Raw genomic sequence first — 20,683 nt, 5'->3', positions numbered from 1 at the left:
AAATGCATGAGCTACTTTGTGTATCTGGCTTTACATGAGTACTGGGGAATCAAACTTGGGTTGTTAGGCTGAGCCATCTATCTATCTATCTATCTATCTATCTATCTATCTATCTATCTATTTATTTATTGTGGCACTGGGATTGAACCCATGTCCTGGTATATGCTAGGTAAGTGCTCTACCATTGTGCAACATCCTTCTTACTATATTTGTTTGTTTGGTTTTGGTTTTCTTTTATTTACTTATTTATTTATTTGAGAGTAACAGAGAGAGAGGGAGAGGGAGGGAACACATGCGCGAGTGTAAGCAAATGGCATTAGGGCCTCCAGCTACTGCAAACGAACTCCAGGTGCATGCGCCACCTTGTGCGTCTGGCTTAAGTGGTTACTGGGGAATCAACCCTCGAACCAGGATCCTTAGGCTTCACAGGCAAGTGCTTAACCACTAAGCCATCTCTCCAGCCTCTGGTTTTGGTTTTCTTAAGATAGGATCTTCCTATGTGGCCCAGATGGGCCTTGAACTCACTATATGGGCCAGGCTAGCCTCATAACCACAGTGATCCCTCTGCTTTAGTCTCCTGAGTGCTGAGATTATAGGCATTCACCAACACTGTAAGCCCCAGCCCCTATTTTTAAATTTGTTTTGTTAGCATTAGAGAGTTTGCTGAGAATCTGAATGGTAGAGGTAGAGAAGTAAGGGATCTGATGAAACTGGTAAAAGAAAGAACATGTGAACTTCAGAGTTTACTAGAAGGGCTGACAGGGAAAGTGGTAAAGTACCTTGTTTTCCTTCTAGAAAGGGTTCGGTTTGTGCTCTAGTTCCCTCCATTTCCCCCTGCTTGCCTCACTGTGTTTATCCAACCACATCCTGCCATGTGTTAATCCTCATCTCTGTGTTTTTTTGTCTTGTCTCATTATAAGGATTCATCAAACGTGAGGAAAAAGACTTTGGAAACCGGGCACCATTGTTCCAGCTCCTCTTCCCTCCCTGCCATCCATGACCCTCCTGTATTTCTCTATGATCCCCATCTCTACCCTCCCCAACCACAGTTCCTGTCCCCAGATGTCCTGATGCCCAGCGGGGCAGGGGAGCCCTATAGACCCCCAGGTAACTCCTCCAGTCTAATATGTGCTGGAATATAGTACCTTTTCAGTGTCAAATCAATATACCTGGTGGGAAGGTGTGATGTCCCAAGTGGAAAAGAGTAAGACTATAAGAATATGAATTACTGCCTAAAGATCGAGCATTGATCTTGATGAGTTATTACTGAATCATACTTTAGACACCATGTTTCAAGCTCCTTACGTCAGGATCAAATTGGCGCCTCCAGCTTTGAGAATGTACTGTTTTAGTCATGATAGAATAAGGTGTTATGTGATGAAGGGTAGTTAACACCTAGACTTTGGGATCTCCCCACCAAACTGAAAGTGATTTATATTACCTCATTTTCTGTCCTTCCATTTATTGAGTTGTAGCTGAGGGATGCTATAGGAGACTAAGGGTGAATGGCATGCTGGAAAACCCCTTTCTCTGCAGATTTCTTGTCATTGTATAGACCCAGTGGTCCCTGGGGTGGCAAGTAGTATCATTCTGGCTTTTGTTGACCTCCACTGTAAGATGTTCTCCTTTTTCTCCTTATGTGTTCAATCTACATTAAAAAAAATTTTTTTTTTTTTTGTTTAGCTTTATTTATTTATTTGAGAGCAACAGAGAGACAGAGAAAGAGGAAGATTGAGAGAGAATGGTCATGCCAGGCCCTCCAGCCACTGCAAAGGAACTCCAGATGCGTGCGCCCCCTTGTGCATCTGGCTAACGTGGGTCCTGGGGAATGAAGCCTCAAACCGGGATCCTTAGGTTACATAGGCAAGCACTTAACCGCTAAGCCATTTCTCCAGCCCTCAATCTACATTTTAAAGCAGGGGTTCTCAGTGGGGAGAGAGGACATAAGACTTGTCACCAAAGGGGCAGAGACAAAGATGCTGCTAAACATAATGCAATGCACAAGGCAGTCCCTGTCTACCACTACAAAGAACAAATCAGCCCACAATGTCACTAGTGTGATGGTGGAAAAGACATTCTAGGAACTGAGGAGATGGCAAAGCTGGCAAGAGCACTTGCCTCATAAACAAGGCCTGAAAGGTACGTAATTGCCTTGGTTTCAATTACTGAGCACCCATGTGAACAGCTGGTCTTGGCCACATGCTTCTGCAACCCCAGTTCTGTGGGAAGAAACCAGAGACTGGCTTGGGCTTGCTGGTCAGTCAGACCAAAAATAGCAGTTCTGGGTTCAGGAAGGAAATGAGACAGGAGAGTAAAGGAGGAGGACACCAAGTGCTCTTTGGCCTCTGCACACGTTTTTGCATGTGCGTGCGCACACATGATATTCTATATTGGTATGGGGGGAGGAGTGGTATGAACAAAAATATTGATTTCAGAATTGTGCAAGTATTTAAGGAGAAGGAGCTTAAGTAGAGCGAAGGAGGTACCATGTTAAGAAAAGCCAAGTGAGATTTTACAGTATTTGCTCCAAGAGTTTGCAAGGAAATGTATTTGCTATCTTCATGAACCATACTTGGTGTCTGTTATGTTATGTGAAGTGTGTGTGCATGCATTCATGTGTGTTAGTGAAGGGGTTATATGGAGTGAGGCAGGTATGGCAACATCTAAGACTATTTCATTTGCTTGAGATGAAGATAAGAATTGATTTTAACATATTAAGAATTTTAGGGCTTGGGATATAGCTCACTGGTAGAGTGATTACTTAGCATGCATTATGCCCTAGGTTCAATCTCCATTACTACTAAAAATAGAAATAAAAAGAATTAAAAAGATAAAACTAGCCGGGCGTGGTGGCGCACGCCTTTAATCCCAGCACTCGGGAGGCAGAGGTAGGAGGATTGCTGTGAGTTCGAGGCCACCCTGAGACTACAGAGTGAATTTCAGGTCAGCCTGGGATACAGTGAGACCCTACCTCGGAAAACCAAAAAAAAAAAAACCAAAAAAAAAGATAAAACTAGCCAGATGTGGTAGCACACGCCTTTAATCCCAGAACTCTGGAGGCAGAGGTAGGAGGATCACTGAGACTTCAAGACCATCCTGAGACTACATAGTGAATTCCCGGTCAGCCTGGGCTAGAGTGAGACCCTATCTCAAAAAACCAAAAAAAAAGCAAAGCTGGGTTCCTGCTTTCCCTTGTGATGTGTGCTATTGGAGAAAGGAAGTGATAGGTAGACCAGCCAGCAGTGTCCTCTGGGAAGGAACACTATTTTCTAAAAATGCTTAGTCTTTGGGTTTCTTTTCTCTTCCAGGAACTTCGAGGAGTGTCCAACACTTTCTGGCTATGTGTGACAGGAGTGAAACTTCCCAAGGGATCAAGTTCACAGGAAGGACTTTGAACTACCGGAGTCTTCCCCATCGTTCCAGAACTGATGCTTCCTGGGGGCCATGGTCAGAATCCAACCAGCACGCTGGAGCCAGATTCCTAACTACTCCAGCAGGCACTCCGCATTTAACCCACACTGCCACACTGCCAGAAAGAAGCCAGGGCCTTCAAGTTCCTCATGCTCGGTCCTGGGGGGATCTTTGTCATTCACCTCCTCCCCTTCCTACTGCTCACCTGGTGTCCCCATCATCCAGTAGTCTTCATTTACCCCTGAGGTCAGGTTGGAATTCGGGTCCTGTCCAGGGGTCTCGAACACCTGGTCCTCGAAGAGTGGATATGCCCCCAGATGATGACTGGAGGCAAAGCAGTTACATGTCCCAACCTAGGTACAGGAGGATAGGGACAGGGGACGAGGGGTTTCCGTTTGTCCTAGCAGATGCCCCTGGAAGAGAGCAGAATAGGACTAGGATCATGCAACACAGCAGGTGGTAAGGGCTATCCCTTGATTTTCCTGGAGCCACACCTTTCTCTATTCTATATAAAACTGTACAGCGCCAGAGTTGATACCCTGCATCCCTGCCATGGTTGTGCTATTCTCATCCCAACATAGTATTGGCATTTTCTGACTAGGCATGGTGGAACACACCTATAATCCCAGCATTTGGAAAGTGGAAGTGGGGAAAACTAGTTTAAGGCCAGATCGGGCTACTGGAGACCCTGACTTTAAAAACAAACTAACAACAAAAGATTTGACAGTTTCTCCTAGGGGATTCCAGAACCTCTATAGAGTCCTGGCTCTTGGAGAATACTTGAAGTTTCAACTTTAGGACTGGGGATGCAGCTCAGTCAATAGAATGCTAGCATGCACGAAGCCCTTGGTTTGACCCCCAGCACTATATAAACTGGGCGCAATGATGCGCCTGTAATCCTTGTGCATGGGAGATGGAGGCAGGAGGATCAGGAGTCCAAGGTCAGCATTGGCTGTATAGTGAGATTGATCCCCCTAGCAAAAGGAAGTATTTGCTGTTTAGGGCTTTATTTGAGCCACTTTAAAATTGAGTACATTATATTAATCTGGACACTAGCCATTCCTTATCATTTTAAAGTCATTATTTTATTCCTGCATACTGCTATGCCCCTACCTCCACCTTATCCCTTATTTTCTGGTCCCTACTATCCTGAACTTCTATCTTTTGTTTTTTCTCCCCATCCCAATTACCTTACCTTAGGTCTTCCCTGTATCTCCCATCCTTGGATGGACACGTATCCTTGTGGTCATAGTTCTGACCACATTATTTAGGGCAGCCCACCTGTCCAGGTATTATGGCCTGTCAACTTTGGCTGTGCCCCAAACTTTAGGTCTACATTGTGGAGCTGCCAACATAACATTTGCCCTTCTAAACAGATAGAGTCAGGCATACTAACATACCCTCCTGTCCTCAGCAGCAGAGCCATTACTGCCACTTGCTCAGTCGCCGTTGTAAACCTTCAGAATCAGCTAAACTATTTTAGGGCAAGACATACTGTTTTTGTAAAGTATTTTTCATTAATAAATCTATAAGATAGTTCTATTTAATCCCTTGTCTTTTACTTTTGTATGTTCTTGCTGTTTTCTGTTGGGTGGGGAGGTGTGGACATCTATGTGAAATAGTTTTTACTTTATTTTTGCTTAATTAAAAATATTTTTTTGAGGCAAGCCCAACAGACTGGCCTCTTTTTTTTTTTTTTTTTTGTCCTTATACGAGAGAGAGCATTGGCATGCTGGGGCCTCCAGCCAGTGTAATCAAACTCCAAATATATGTGCCATCTTGTGAGACCTTGCATCACTTGTGCGTCTGGTTTACATGATCTGAAGAGTTGAACATGGATCCTTAGGCTTTATAGGCAAGTGCCTTAACTGATAAGCCATTTCTCTAACCCTAAACACTTTAAAAATTTCATTTCTGGCTTCTTTTTTTTAATATTTAATTTTTTTAAAATTTATTTGGGGAGGCAGACTGAGAGAGAATGGGCACACCAGGGCCTCCAGCTATTGCAAACAAACTCCAGACGCATGTGCTACTTTGTGCATTTGGCATATATGGGTCCTGGGGAATCGAACCTGGGTCCTTTGGCTTTGCAGACAAGCACCTTAACCACTAAGCAATCTCTCCAGCCCTGAAATGGCTTCAAAACATTTTTTTAAATTTTATTTATTTTAGAGAGAGGGGGGCAGATAGATAGAGAATGGGCATGCCAGGGCCTTCAGCCACTGCAGATGAACCCCAGAAGTATGTGCCACTTTGTACATCTGGCTTATGTGAGTCCTGGGGAATCCTTGGTCCTTTGGTTTTGTAGGCAAAAGCCGTAACTGCTAAGCCATTCCTCCAGCCCTCCAGCCTGAAATGGCTTTATTTTTCTTTTTAAAAAACTTACTTTTTATTTGAGAGAGCGAGAGAGAGAAAGAGGCAGAGAGAGAGAAAATGGGTGCACCAGGGCTTCTAGCCACTGCAAACGAACTCCAGATGCATGCACCACCTTGTGCATCTGGCTTACGTGGATCCTGGAGAATTAAACTGAGGTCCCTTTTTGGCTTTGCAAGCAAGTGCCTTAACCACTAAGTCACCTCTCCACCTTGACATGGCCTTTGGTACAGTGAAACTGAGAAGCCAAAGAGTTGAAGAATGGTTCTTTTCCTTGTTATCGCTGCTGTAGTGTTTCCTATCCCTTTACTGCCTGGAGGACCACATACATTGCATACTTCATTCTGCCACTCCTAAGGAGAGTTTCTGAGCTTTCAAATTACTCTGACAAACTCGTTCCTGGTTCGTGCACTCTTGGTGACCTCCTTCTACCTTACAGTCTGTGATGTGTCTCCTGTCTCTTGCTTTCTTCCTATGGTCTCCTGCCACTTTCCTTTCACCTTGAGTGTTACAGTGCTTCTATGCCAGAAAGAGCCATCTTCACCCCTTTCTCACACCCAAGAGTCCCTTCCCTCCCTCTGATATTTTTGAGTTCCCTTTGGAAAGAGTGTCCATTGGGCTCTCCTTCATTTTATTTATTAACAATATTTTATTTATTTGAGAGGGAAAGAGAATGGGCATATCAGGGTCTCCAGCCACTGCAAACAAACTCCAGATGCATGTGCCATCTTGCACACCTGGCTTTATGTGGGTACTGAGGAACTGAACCTGGGTCCTTAAGCTTTGCAGGCAAGTGCATTAACTGCTGAGCCATCTCTCCAGCCCCCTATCCTTCATTTTTTAAAACCTCAGGTCTCAGAATCTTTGCGATTCAAAGAAGTGAAAGGGCGCTGAGACCTTTATTCTACTTACCCAGTCATCACCCTCCACTGTGAACAGATTCTGAACATGAATGTTAGAGTAGGAGGATGTGCAGGGGTTTCTTGTTCCATTCTATTTGGATCCTTCACCATCTTGCTGTGTACATATGCTGATCCTTGAACATGATTTCAACATACCTGGTACCTGCACTCAGTCATTATTAAGCACTTTTAAAAACATCTATTTGTTTAATTACTTGAGACAGAAATGTAGATTGAGAGGAGAGAATGGGCATACCAGGGCCTCTAGCCACTGCAAACTGAACTCCAGACGCATGCACCACCTTGTGCATCTGGCTTATGTAGGTACTGGGGAATCGAACCTGGATCCCTAGGCTTCACAGGCAAGTGCTTTAACCACTAAGCATTTCTTCAGCCCAAGTCAGTCATTTTAAAAACATTTTTTATTAGAGAAAGAGGCAGAGAAAGAGCAAATGGGTGCGCCAGGGCCTCTATCTGCTATAAATGAACTCCAGACACATGCACTACCCTGTACATCAGGCTTACATGGGTCCTGGGGAATTGAACCTGGGTCCTTTGGCTTTGCAGTCAAACGCCTTAACCGCTAAGCCATCTCTCCATATCCATCCAGTCACTCATTATTGACGGAGCAGCGGTTCTTGTCTCTCAACCCCACGAATGTTTATCACCTTAGGTATCTGTATCTGTAAGCCACCTGGGCACAGGTCCTGTGGATGCACAAAATAATAATTTCCATTTCCTTTACAAATCCATTTTCTGAATGAGCCAAGAAGAGTATTGCCCTTTTGGGTGAATCTTGCAGATTCTTTGACTATTCTATCCCAGGCTGACCTGGAACTCCCTCTTTAGTCCCAAACTGGTTCAAGCTCAAAGCGCTTCTCCTACCACGTGGCCTCCTGAGTGCTGGGATTAAAGGCGTGCGCCACCACGCCCAGCTCAAATTTCATTTTGAATGGTCTTTTCTCAAAGGCTTTACAATCTCGTCCAGTGGTAGGTAAAGTGTTCGTTTGTTTTTTAGGAGACTCTGAAGTTTGATCACCCCTTCATTTTTACTGAGAGCTCATTGTGAGCTAGTGTCGGTTTTTTCCTTGCTCTCTTTTTAATCCCCGGGCACTCTAGCCTTACGTTTCCTCGTGCAAGTAATTTTAACCCGATCCCTTGTCCCGCTCCCGCGTCTTCTGTACCCTCAGTAATTTTGCAGGAGTCCCTGAAGCCTGCCCCGCCTCTGCCCCCGCCCCCGCCGGCGCGGTGCATGACGGTCTTCAGCCCCTGTGAAGGAAAAAAAAAAAAAGAGGGTCCGCCATGTTCCCCGGCGGCGCCGCCGCTTGGCTCTGGTAGCCGCCTCCCCCGCCCCCCCCAACCCTGCCCGGCCCAGCACTTTAGCCGAGCCCCGGGCCCAGCATGGCCGCCCCGGAGCCGGCCCGGGCTGCACCGCCCCCACCCCCGCCTCCGCCGCCCCCTCCCGGGGCTGACCGCGTCGTCAAAGGTGAGAGGTGGACGAAGCCCTGGGGGGCCTGGCGTGAGGAGCCGGGCGGGCGGGCGGGCGGGAGCCTCCCCTCGGGAGAGGGCCGGCTCGGGCGGGCGAGTGACTGGCTGCCTCCCTTGGGGAGTGGCCCCTGGGCGGGCCCCTGCTGGGCTGGGCCGGGCCGGGCCGGTGGCTCCACGGTGTCCCGTATGTACGTCTTCGGGCCCGGGGTGGTTTGCACCCGGGCTTCTCTAGCCGCCCGATCCCCCTCGGCCTGTCACCGCGGCGCCGCAGGGACCGCGGCACGAGCTTCCGGCTTCGCGACAGCTGCACCCAGGTCCCTGGCCGGGGGCCTGCGAGGTTCCCCCCCTCCCCCGACACCGTGAGCCACGCGGGGCTGGGGCGACGAGCAGTCGGGAACCGCTGGCTCGGCGCTGGCCCACGCCTGCTCCCTCCCCGGTGACAGCCGTCCTCCCTATCCGCGCCGGGATGCTGATGCCAGGCAGCCAGCGCCGGGGTTCGCGCTCGGCCCTCGGGCGCACCCCGCGCCCACGCTGGAACCATATGGGATTGGACCAGGGCAGGGTTTATAGCAGCCTCAGACTTTTGGAAGTGCAGAACAGGCTCGGGAGGCGGCTGCATAAAGAGGGAATAAATAAATATCAGGTCGTGGGCATGGAAAGAACTGTTTACCTACAATACCATCAGTATTGGCCAAAAGGGGTTAGTTATCCTTTCCCATCTTGCAACACACACCACATACTCCACAAGGAAAAGTGAGATGTTTCTGAGTCAGGGAAGAATTAGTGGGTGATTGTCACAGGACATAAGCAGATTTGTTTAAAATAGAGGAATTGAGGGCTAATTGAGAGTAGTTTAAGCCCGTCAATTTCAGATACTACTATGGATACTAAAAACAATTTCAAAATGACTTTTCTTTGCCATGTACCTTGATCAATAACTTGGAATTATAAAGGTTTCTGTATCTTTTTTACATTTATTTTTGAAATAGATGTCATTTATTTATTCACCTTCCCAAATATATTGGCAAACTGTTTAAACAGTTAGCCCAGTTTTGAGATATGACCCTGTTTTTCCATTAAAAGACTTAAAAACAAGAAAACTTTTTCCTTGTGTGCTTTATTTTTCAATTAAAAAATTTCAGTCTGAGGCTGGAGTGACACCTTACCGGTTAAGACTCTTATCTGCAAAGCCAAAGGACCCAGGTTCCATTCCCCAGGAACCATGTAAGCCAGGTGCACAAAGGAGCACGTGTGTCTGGAGTTTGAGTGCAGCTGCTGAAGGCCCTGAGGTGTCCATTCTCTCTCAAATAATTTTAAAAAAAGTAAAAAATTCAATCAGTTTCTTTGATGATGATGATGATTTTTTTTTTCAAGGTAGGGTATTGTTCCAGCCCAGGCTGACCTGGCAATATGTATGTACTCTCAGGGTGGCCTTGAACTCACAGTGATCCTCCTACCACTTTTGATTCTTTTTTTTTGGTTTTTCGAGGTAGGGTTTTGTTTTAGCCCAGGCTGACCTGGAATTCACTAAATAATCTCAGTCTGGCCTCCAATTTAGGCGATCCTCCTACTTCTGCCTCCCAAGTGCTGGGATTAAAGGCGCGTGCACCACCATGCCTAGCTCCACTTTTGATTTATTTTATTTATTTGAGAGAGAGGAAAAGAGGCAGATAGAAAGACAGAGAATGGGTGTGCCAGGGCCTCTAGCCCCTGTAAAGGAACTCCAGACGCATGCATCACTTAACATGGGTACTGGGAAATCAAACCTGGGTCCTTAGGCTTTCCAGGCAAATCCTTTAACTGCTAAGCCATTTATCCAGCTCTCCTGTACTGCTTTAATGCAGTAGAAATGAGACTCCAAGCCAAAGGCAGATTCCTTAGGGGTGAATTTTGAGTGCATGACCAGTCATTGACAGTTGATTGGCTATGAAATTAAAGCCTTTTTTCTTTTCTCTGTGTTTGTTTTTTTCAAGGTAGGATCTTGCTCTAGCTTAGGCTGACCTGGAATTCACTATGTAGTCTCAGGCTGGCCTCGAACTCACAGCAGTCCTCCTACGTCTGCCTCCCCAGTGCTGGGATTAAAGGTGTGCACCACCACTCCCAGCAAGCCTTTTTTCTTTTTAAGTTTAGTAGGAAAGGAGCTGTTTAGTCTGGAAAATTTTTGGTTCTATAACATGGTTAGCATATCTCATGCACTTAGTTCCATCTTCTTCGTGGAGACAAATTTTCATATTTAAGTTTTTTTTGTTTTTGTTTTTTTTTGAGATAGGGTCTTGTTCTAGCTCAGGCTGACCTGGAATTTACTATGTAGTCTCAGGGTGGCCTCACACTCAGCAGTCCTCCTGTCTCTGCCTCCTGAGTGCTGGTATTAAAGGTTTGTGCCGCCACACCCAGCTAACTTTTGTTTTGTTTTGTTTTGTTTTTTTGAGGTAGGGTTTCACTGCAGTTCTGGCTATCCTGGAATTCACTATGTAGTCTCAGGGTGGCCTCGAGCTCACAGTGATCCTCCTACCTCTGCCTCCCAAGTGCTGGGATTAAAGGAATGTGCCACCATGCCTGGCTCAGGCTCATTTTTTTTTTTTTTTTAATTATTAGAGAGGCAGATAGAGAAAGAGAATGGGCATGTCAGGGCCTCCAACTGCTGCAAACGAACTCCAGACACATGTGTTACCTTGTGCATCTGGCTTATGTGGGTCCTGGGGAATTGAACATGGGTACTTTGGCATTTCTGTGGTATGCACCTTAATCACTGAGCAATTTCTCTGGCCTGCCCCCCAGTCCCCCACTAACTTTTTTATTTTTTAAATATATTTTTATTTACTTATTTACAAGCAGAAAGAGAAGCAAGACAGGTGCGCCAGGACCTCCAGCCACTGCGAACAAACTCCAGATGCATGTGTCACATTGTGCATCTGTCTGTACATGGGTAATGGCGAATCAAACCCAGGTTGTTAGGCTTTGCAGGCAAGTGCCTTAACTGCTAAGGCATCTCCAGCCTGAATTTTCATTTCTTTATAGAATTTTTAGCCAGTTAGAATTTCTGATACAGATCACATGCTTAGAGGTAGTATGCAGCAGAATAGTTTGCTCTGTGCAAAGAGTCTTGTCTCTACCTTTCTCTGCAGTTATTTGGAAGTCCACCTTTCATATGGGTCCAAAAATCCACTATTTTTTTTTTTCTTTTTGAAGTAGGGTCTCACTCTAGCCCAAGCTGACCTATAATTCACTATGGAATCTCAGGGTGGCCTTGAACTCACAGCAATCTTCCTACCTCTGCCTCCCAATTGTTGGGGAAAAAGGCGTGCGCCTCCATGCCCGGCTACAAAAAAAAAATTTCATCTTCAGGCTTATATTTGTATCTTACATTTATTATTGTACCATACTGTTATATTTGATTGTGAATATTGGTTACCTGAAGATGAAGGACCACTGTGTATAGATAAGTTTAATTTGTTTAAAATGTAGATTTTGTTTATACTTGCTGGTTCACATCTGTAATCCCAGCACTATGGAGGCAGAAGCAAGAGGATTGCTGCAAGTTCAAGGCTAGCTATGCTGCATAGTGGCACAATGCAAAATTTACGGGAAAAAAGGGGTCTCAGTGGATTAAGCGGGACCCCATGTAAGAAGCTGGAAGCTGAGGATGTTTTAAGGTAGGAGGCAAAGGCAAGATGGGAGGTGGGAACACCAGTGTAGCAGGCCACCAGAGGGAGGGTAGATGGATTGATAAATAAAGCCACGCAGGCATACCTGAATTTGGATCACTAGATCCCACATAAAAGCTGGACGTTGTGGTGGGCACCTGCAATCCCAGTGCTTCCACCATGAGAAGGGAGGTACAGACAGGAGAGGCTCCCTAAAGCCCATGGGCTAACTAGCCAGGCAAAGGCAGTGGTGAACAGTAATGAAAACAGGGGACTCTGTCTCAAGGTAGAAGGCAAGGATTGGCACCTGAAGTTACCCTTTGACCTTCACACACATGGCTGTGGCATGTGGATGCCCTGACTCACACACATAATCATGCACGCATGCACATACATACCAAAAATAAGTAAGGTGCAGGTTTCTTTTAAGTCCAGGGTGTGGTACTAGTTTTACATATATAAATAATACAAGTGTCTTTTTTTTTTTTTTTTTTTTTTTGGTAGGGTTTTGCTCTAGCCCAGTCTGACCTGGAATTTACTTTGTAGTCTTAGGGTGGCCTTGAACTCACAGCAGTCCTTCTACCTCTGCCTCCCAAGTGCTGGGATTAAAGGTGTGTGCCACCACACCCGGTGTACAAATATCTTTTTACTTCCTGGAACTTTTCTTACTGTCTCTAAATTTTACACTTTATCCTTGTACTCAGAAGGCCCACATTTTGTTGCATGTAGAATTTATTTATTTGCAGGTAGAAAGAGAAGAGAAACAGACAGAATGGGCACACCAGGGCCTCCAGCCACTGCAAACGAACTCCAGATGCACATGCCACTTTGTATATTTGGCTTTATGTGGGTACTGGAGAATCAAACCTTTAGGTCTTACAAGCAAGTGCCTTAACCACTGAGTCATCCCTTCAGCCCTGAATGTCATGTTGTTTTGTTGTTGTTTTTTTTTTTAATTAATATTATTTATTTATTTATTTAAGACAGAGAGAGGGAGAGAATTTGCCAGGGCTCCAGCCACTGCAGACGAACCCCAGACACACGTGCCACCTTGTGCATCTAGCTTACGTGGGTACTGGGGAATTGAGCCAAGGTCCTTTGGCTTTGCAAGCATATGTTTTGTTTTTTGAGTCAGGATCTTGCTCTAGCCCAGAACTCTGTAGTTCCAGGCTGACCTCAAACTCACAGCAGTCTTCCTACCTCAGCCTCTTGAATGCTGGGGATTAAAGAGGTTCACCACCATGCCTGGCCTGCATGTAGATTTTAATTATTATTTTTTTTTAGAGTGAGAGACAGAGAGAGGGAGAGGCAGATAGAGAGAATGGGTGCACCAGGGCCTTCAGCCGCCGCAAACAAACTCCAGAAGCATGTGGCACCTTGTACATCTGGCTTACGAGGGTCCTGGGTAATTGAATCTGGGTCCTTTAGCTTTGCAGGCTAGTGCCTTAATTGCTAAGCCATCCCTCCAGCCCCTGTATGTAGATTTAAAAAATATATATATTATTTATTTATTTATTTATTTGAGAAAGGGAAAGAGGCAGAGAGAAAATGGGCACCTCAGGGCCTCCAGTCACTGCCAATGAACTCTAGATGCATGTTTACAAGGGGTATTGGGAAATCAAATCTGGGTCCTTTGGCTTTGCAGGCAAGTGTCTTAACTGACAAGCCATCTCTACAGCCTTGCATGTAGATTTTTAAGGGGATATAGATCTTATACTTACCACATTTTTGAAATTCACTTCTAAAATTTGGGAAATTTGAGTACTATAGAGCTTGTCACAGTTAATAGCAATTCCATGTCACTCGTTATGTGTAATTAGGTTTTCTCATTAAAGAAAACTCAATTCTGAGTCTAATACTCTAGTTGCTAGCTCATGTCACATGCCTGTAATCTCAGTACCTGGAAGGCAGAGACAGGAGGATCATGTGTTCAAGACCATTCTGGGGCATATAACAAAACAACAGCTACAAACCAAAAGCTTTTTATTTTTAGCACAAGTGCTTTAGGTGAGGTAGTTTAATGTCCCTTTAACTTCTGTTAGGCTTAAAAAAAAATGTTTTTTCTATTTATATATTTGCAAGTAGAGTACAGAGAGAATGGGCGTGGCAGGGCTTCTAGCCACTGCAAACAAACTCCAGAAACATGCGCCACTTTGTGCATCTGGCTTATGTGGGTACTGGGGAATCAAACCTGAGTCATTAAGCTTTGTAGGCAAACATATTAACTGCAAAGCCATCTCTCCAGTCCAGGCTTTTTTTGTTTGTATTTCAAGGAAGGGGTTATACTCTAGCCCAGGCTGACCTGGAATTTACTATGTAGTTCCTGGCTGGCCTCAAACTCACAGTGATCCTCCTACCTTTGGCCTCCCCAGTACTGGGATTAAAGGTGTGTGCCACCATGCCAGATCCCCCTTCCCCTTTTAATGTTTCAAATAAGAAGATGGAAACAAACAAGGTAAGACATGGGGCAGTTTTTTTCACATGTGCCTTACTGCTTCTTCAGCAACATTGACTTAAAACACAAAACCCTTTTGGGGGGCATAGTGGCCCCTTACAACTGTGATCTAAGCACTTGAGAGACTAAGGTAGTAACCCTGTGAGTTTAGGTCAACCTAACCTACAGAGTGAGATCCTGCCTCAATACACACACAACACCCTCCCCCCTTCCTCCCTTTTTCCCTCCTTGAGTTTAGGTATATTGCTTTCCTTCATCATCCTACAAATTTACTTGACCTGAATTGTCCAAGTTCTTTTCTTACTCTAAAATAATGTGGGTTTTGCTATATAGACTAACTTTCAAATTTGTGTAGCTGGATTGTCACTGTGCTTAGATTTTATTAATGTAAAACTTATTTTTATCATTTAGAGAATGTCTGAATTATGCTGTTTTTTAAGATTATTTATTTATTTGAAAGGGGTAGGGAGGGGGGAGGTGTGCATCAGGGCCTCTAGCCACTGCAAACAAACTCCATCCAGATGGCATGTGCCACCATGTGCATCTGGCTTATGTGGGTCTTGAGGCGTTGAACCTGAGTCCTTAGGGTTTGCAGGCAAGCACCTTAACTACTAAGCCATTTCTCCAGTCCCCATTATGCAGTTTTAACATCTACAGTGTGACAGTTTTCTCTTTTTAAAAATCTGTGTGTGTAACCGGGCGTGGTGGCGCATGCCTTTAATCCCAGCACTTGGGAGGCAGAGGTAGGAGGATCGCTGAGAGTTCGAGGCCACCCTGAGACTACATAGTGAATTCCAGGTCAGCCTGAGCCAGAGTGAGACCCTACCTCGAAAAACCAAAAAAGGAAAAAAAAAATCTGTGTGTGTTATATGCATGTATATGTGTCCTGGTGATGCCCCATTTATTTGCCTGGAGTGGCGGGAGTGGAACACAGAACATTCTTCCATCCTTCTAATTTAAGTCAAGTTTCTTAATGAATGGCAATTCCCAGGTCTCTGCTTCCTTACTGGACTGGCCTAAAAGGCTAAAATGACCACACCCAAATGTTTTTGTGTGGTCTGGAGATTTGAACACAGGGATCTCAGGCTCTTATGCTTGTGCAGAAAGTACACTTAACCACTAAACCATTTCTCCAGGTCCTCTTTTCTTTCCTTTTCTTCTCCTCAGCCCCTCCTTTTGGTTTTTTGAGGTTGGATCTTATGTAGGTTTGAGTAGCCTCAAACTCAATATTTGCCCAAGGCTGGCTTTGAATTCCTGATCATCCTCCATCTCCTAAATGCTGGGATTATGGGCATACACCCCACACAAGTGACAGCTTTCTTTTACATTCAACATTTCCTCCTTATTTCATAGACTTCATTGACCACAAATTATCACTTTCAGATTGCACCAAAATTCTGAAGTGCGTTTGTTAATGCTTTTGGTGGGCAGCCTTATGATTCATTTAGGTTCTTTTGTCATGTCCTGCTTGTAGATCTGAGGTCATTTGAGAAAACTGTTTCCAGCACCTTTACTAGGATTGTTTATTTTCATAATAATTTCTGGATGATCCACATAGGTCTTGGGGGTCACATAGCTACCTCAATGATGTTTGCTAGTGTTGTTTCTATTTTATAGCATTTTTAATTTTAGTTTTTATTTACAGAATATTTTGTAGACTTATGCATAAAGATAACTCCTTAAAATGATTTTTCTTTCTCTTTCCACCCCCGTTAAACTATAACTGTACTAAAATAAATCTTTAGTACCATGTGTCCTAGAGAAAGCAAAGGAACAGAGAATATAATGTGTATAAGAGAGGAGAGAGAACACTATGGTAACAAGTTATCTTAGAAGGAAAATGCCAAGTGGGAAATACAGCTGCTCAATAGAAATCCAAAAGCTTCAGGTTACAGAATTATTGAATGAATTGGCAAGAGTTGTAAGGCAAAGTTTGGTTAAAGGAACCTTGATTTATTAAATGAGGTGTTTTTTAGTTCCTAACATATGACTTCACTTCATTATAAAAATATTTCATACCTGTGTATATAAAATTTATTTTAGGATATCAGAGTTATCAAATAACAATTATTTCAGTTCCTGCCACATGCTTCAGAAGTATAAGAAACACCAAAAGTGTCAGAAGTAAAATAGTCTACTTTTTTTGGCTGTTTGAGGTAGTCTCACTGTAGCCCAGGCTGACGTGGAATTCACTATGTAGTCTTAGGGTGGCCCTGAACTCACGGCGGTCCTCCTACCTCTGCCTCCTGAGTACTGGAATTAAAGGCGTGCACCACCATGCCTGGCTATTTTTATTTATTTATTTGAGAGAAAGAGGCAAATAGATAATAGAGAGAATGGGTCCTCCAGGGCCTCCACCCATTGCAAATGAACTCCAGATGCATGTGCCACCTTGTACATCTGGCTTACATGAGAAATCGAACCTGGGTCATTTAGCTTTGCAAGCAAACGCTTTAACCACTAAGCCATCTCTCCAGCTCCCAAATAGTCTTGATTCTTGGAGAAATAATACTCATGAAAAGTTAGTGTATTTCATAAGGATGAATATGATTAGGCATGATTGATAAATACCAGATTAAGTAGCAAAGCCAATAAATTGAGTTTGAAGGAAGTGGTAATGACTTGGGGCTGGAATGGTGTGGGGAACTTTTATTTTACTTTTTATTTAGTATATATAAAAGGAAAGAGACCTTGAAGGATGGGTAGGATTGAAATCAGTAGAAGGTAGACCCATTTACTTGTACACCATTTGTTGAATACCTGCATGTACAATGCATTTTGCTAGGCACTGTAGATGTACAATTGAATAAAATACTAAGGAAGGAGCCAGGGATGTAGCCCAGTTGGTAGAGTGGTTGCTTAACACAAAACTCTGGGTTGATTCGCAGTGCTGCATAATGAAATACGGTAGCATGTACCTGTAATCCCAGCACTCAAGAGGTAGAAGTGGGGGGTATCATAAATTCAGAGTCATCCTCATCTACATAGCTTGAGGCCAACCTGGTATTCATGAGACCCTCTTCAAAAAAGAAAAGCTTAAAATGGATTTTTAGCTCAGGAGTGTAGACAAGAGACATTATTGTATATAAGATCAGTGAAAAACAAAGGGCTGCTGGAATGATAAAGGAATTGAGGATTTAATTTGAAAAGAGACATCAAAATGTTTTGACATACTCCTTGAAAGATTTCTCCAGACACAGAAGGTAGAAATGGAGTAGAGAAAACAGAAGTAGAAAGTTACAGAGTTTGAAAGAAAAGATGAAATATATGGTAAATAGTACCTAATGTACTTGACAAGGAGTGGCGGCAAGTGGTGAGGGTCTTTTTTTCTTTTCTTTTCTTTCTTTCTTTTTTTTTTTTTTTGCATACCAGGTTAAGGAGCTGAAATTTAAGCTTGTAAGCAGGATAGCCTCTGGATTATTAGGAACACAATTTCTGCAGTTAGACTGCCTGACTTTGAAAACTAGCTCTGCCCCTTAATAATAATAGCCTTCTCATATGAGCAAGATCTTAACATTCACAAGTCTTAGTTTTCTCATCTATAAACTAGAGCTAATAAAATCTTACTCTATAGAGTTATGTAACTGTTGAGGATAGTTTATATTAAGTATGTACCATAATGCCTAGCCTTGCATGTGATGAATACTGAACCAATAGTAGCTATCACTAGTACTGGTTTTGAAGGTTTTAATGTAGAACACCAATGTACTATCTTTTTGAAAGCTAACTCTGGTAATACTATGTGGAACAAATTATTAAAGAGACAGAGGCTTAAATTAGGCTTAGTTATATCAGCAGAGTAGTTCAAATGAGGGATGGCCAAAGCATGAATTAAGGGAAAGAAAAAAAACCAGATGTGAGACAGACTCTCAATATTAGAAGGTAGATGTTTATTGGATAAGTGATTGCATATGGGAGTGAAGCAGATACCAGTTGTTTAAAAATTTTTTTTGTTGATTTATTTATTTGAGAGCAACAGGCATAGAGAGAAAGAGGCAGATAGAGAGAAAGAGAGAATGGGCTCGCCAGGGCCTCCAGCCACTGCAAACGAACTCCAGATGCATGCTCTCTCTTGTGCATCTGACTAACGTGGGTCCTGGGGAATCGAGCCTCGAACTGGGGTCCTTAGGCTTCACAGGCAAGTGCTTAACCACTAAACCATCTCTCCAGCCCAGATACCACTTTTCTTATGAGAACATAAGATTAAATTTTCTTTAGAAATTTGTTAAATTGGCAATTATAGTTGGAAACAAAGATTGGAATTATATATAAAAGACTGAGAATAGTCAAATTGAGAAAGATTTTAAAAATGAGATTCGGGTGGTGGGGCTGGAAAGATGGCTTAGCAGTAAAGGCACTTGCCTGCAAAGCCAAAGGACCCAGGTTCTAACCCCCAGGACCCACGTAAGCCAGATGCATAAGGTGGCACATGTGTCTGGAGTTCATTTGCAGTGGCTCGAGGCCCTTCTGGTGCACCCATTCTCTCTTTCTGCCTCTGTCTCTTTCTCAAGTAAATTAATTAAAAAAAAAAAAAAAGATTCAGGGGTTTATTTTTCTTCAGTTTTTTAGTCATTAAGAAACTATTACCAGGCATGTTGTACTTGCCTTTAACCTCAGCACTTGGGGGTGGAGACAAAAGTTTTGCAATTTCCATGCCAGCCTGAGCTATACAGAGAGACCAAACCCTGCCTCAAAGACAAATTTTGGTCCGGAGAGATGGCTCAGTGGTTCAGGCACTTGCCTGGAAAGCAAAGGACCCAGGTTCGAGTCTCCATTTACCCACATAAAGCCAAATGCACAAGGTGGCACATGCATCTGGAGTTTGTTTGCTAGAGGCCCTGGCATGCACATTTCATTTGCTTTCTCTCTCTCAAATAAAATAAGTTTAAAGAAAACTTAAACACAAGTTTAAAAAATTTATTTTTCATGCATGTGTATGTGTGTGAAGGAACACATGCGTGCCATGGCATATGTATGGAGATCAGAGGGCAACTTCTGGGTGTCAGTCTTAGTCTTCCACCTTGTTTCAAGATAGGCTTCCTTGTTCACTGCTCTGTTTGCCACACTAGCTAGTACATAAACTTCTCAAGAAATTCTTTTGTCTCCACCTCTGTCCAGTCTAACCTTAGGCATGCTGGGATTGCAGAAGCCAGTCACAGCTTCTGACTTTTACATGGGCCTTAAGGTTTTCAACTCAGGTCCATAGGCTTGCAGTGCAAGCACTTCATCCATAGGAGCCAGCCCCTAAACTAATTTCTGACTAAGTCAATCTAGTTGTGCTTTGTTTAGTTGAGGATGAATGTAGAAATTGGTTTGTTTTTGTTTTTTCAAGGTAGGGTCTCACTTTAGACCAGGCTGACATGGAATTCACTATGTAGTCTCAGAGTGGCCTTGAACTCATAAGGATTCTCTCACCTCTACCTTCCAGAATGTTGTAATTAAATGCATGTGCCACCATGCCCGGCTTGATTTTTTAATTTTTTTTTTGTTAATTTTTATTTATTTATTTGAGAGCAACAGAGAGAGAAAGAGGCAGAGAGAGAGAGAGAGAGAGAGAGAGAGAGAATGGGCACACCAGGGCCTCCAGCCACTCACTGCAAATGAACTCCAGACATGTGCGTACCTTTGTGCATCTGGCTAACGTGGGTCCTTATTTGTTTTGTGCCTTGAACCAGGGGTCCTTAGGCCTCACAGGCAAGCACCCAGCTGCTAAGCCATCTCTCTAGCCCTTGAATTTTTTTTTTTTTGAAATTGGATTTTTTTTGTAGAGATAGATAATAAGAACATGAGCTAGTTTCATAACGTTAAGGATGTAAGAAAATTGAGTTTTTGAAGAATAAAAGATTTGGAGTTGAGAAAGTTAACAATAGCACTTAATTTTTTTTTTTTCAAAAAAATTTTTTTGTTTGGCTTTTCTAGGTAGGGATTCACTCTAGCCCAGGCTGCCCTGGAATTCACTATGTAGTCTCTCAAGGCAGCCTTGAACTAACTGCGATCCTCCTGTCTCTGCCTCCCAGGTGTTGGAATTAAAGGTGATAAGTAAAGAAGGAAACATGCCAGATGCTCAAGGTCACACATGTGCAAAAGGTGGTGTATACATCTGGAGTTTAATTCCAGTGGCCAGAGGCCCACCAGTTTTCTCTCTCGTAAAAAAGGGAGGGTTGGTGAGATGGCCTAGTGGTAAAGGCGTATGCCTGCAAAGCCTAAGTACCCAAATACGATTCCCCAGCTCCCATGTTAGCCAGATGCAGAAGGGGGCACATGTGTCTGGAGTTCGTTTGCAATAGATAGAGGCCCTGGCGCATCCTTTCTCACTCTCTCCCCCTCCCTCTTTCTGTCTCTAATAAATAAATAAAAATAAAATCTTAAAGAAAAAATAAAAAGGCCAGGGCTGGAGGGATGGCTTAGCA

General features: G+C 43.7%; 2 protein-coding genes and 1 long non-coding RNA gene across 19 annotated transcripts in view; 2 read left to right on the top strand and 1 right to left on the bottom strand.

The window, feature by feature from the left end:
- Positions 1 to 4,958, top strand: part of Usp54 (ubiquitin specific peptidase 54) — a 112,196-nt gene extending 107,238 nt beyond the window's left edge. For 12 of the 14 annotated variants that reach the window (XM_045137199.1, XM_045137198.1, XM_045137193.1 and 9 more), the window contains 2 exons: positions 921 to 1,107; positions 3,309 to 4,958. In XM_045137199.1, coding sequence (XP_044993134.1) covers positions 921 to 1,107; positions 3,309 to 3,874 — 753 coding nt within the window. In that variant the 3' untranslated portion in view covers positions 3,875 to 4,958. The remainder of the gene's footprint in view (positions 1 to 920; positions 1,108 to 3,308) is intronic. The other 2 variants (XR_006634117.1, XM_045137200.1) reach the window with 2 other exon arrangements.
- A 2,229-nt stretch (positions 4,959 to 7,187) lies between these two features.
- On the bottom strand, positions 7,188 to 8,223 carry LOC123455780. Its single transcript, XR_006634136.1, has 3 exons — positions 8,160 to 8,223; positions 7,871 to 7,955; positions 7,188 to 7,393 (listed from the first exon to the last, which is right to left on the bottom strand). It is a non-coding gene; the product is annotated as an uncharacterized LOC123455780 (long non-coding RNA).
- The window catches only part of Ppp3cb (protein phosphatase 3 catalytic subunit beta), a 73,684-nt gene continuing 61,082 nt past the window's right edge, over positions 8,082 to 20,683 (top strand). For 2 of the 4 annotated variants that reach the window (XM_004657917.3, XM_004657916.3), the window contains exon 1: positions 8,086 to 8,172. In XM_004657917.3, the coding sequence (XP_004657974.1) occupies positions 8,088 to 8,172 (85 nt within the window). In that variant the 5' untranslated portion in view covers positions 8,086 to 8,087. Of the gene's footprint in view, positions 8,173 to 20,683 lie in introns of all 4 variants that reach the window. The other 2 variants (XM_045137392.1, XM_004657918.3) reach the window with 2 other exon arrangements.

This window comes from Jaculus jaculus, chromosome 18 (genome assembly GCF_020740685.1).
Source record: "Jaculus jaculus isolate mJacJac1 chromosome 18, mJacJac1.mat.Y.cur, whole genome shotgun sequence".
Taxonomy (NCBI): domain Eukaryota; kingdom Metazoa; phylum Chordata; class Mammalia; order Rodentia; family Dipodidae; genus Jaculus; species Jaculus jaculus.
Note: the sequence above shows the minus strand (reverse complement) of the source record. Positions and strands in the feature narration are given on the sequence as shown.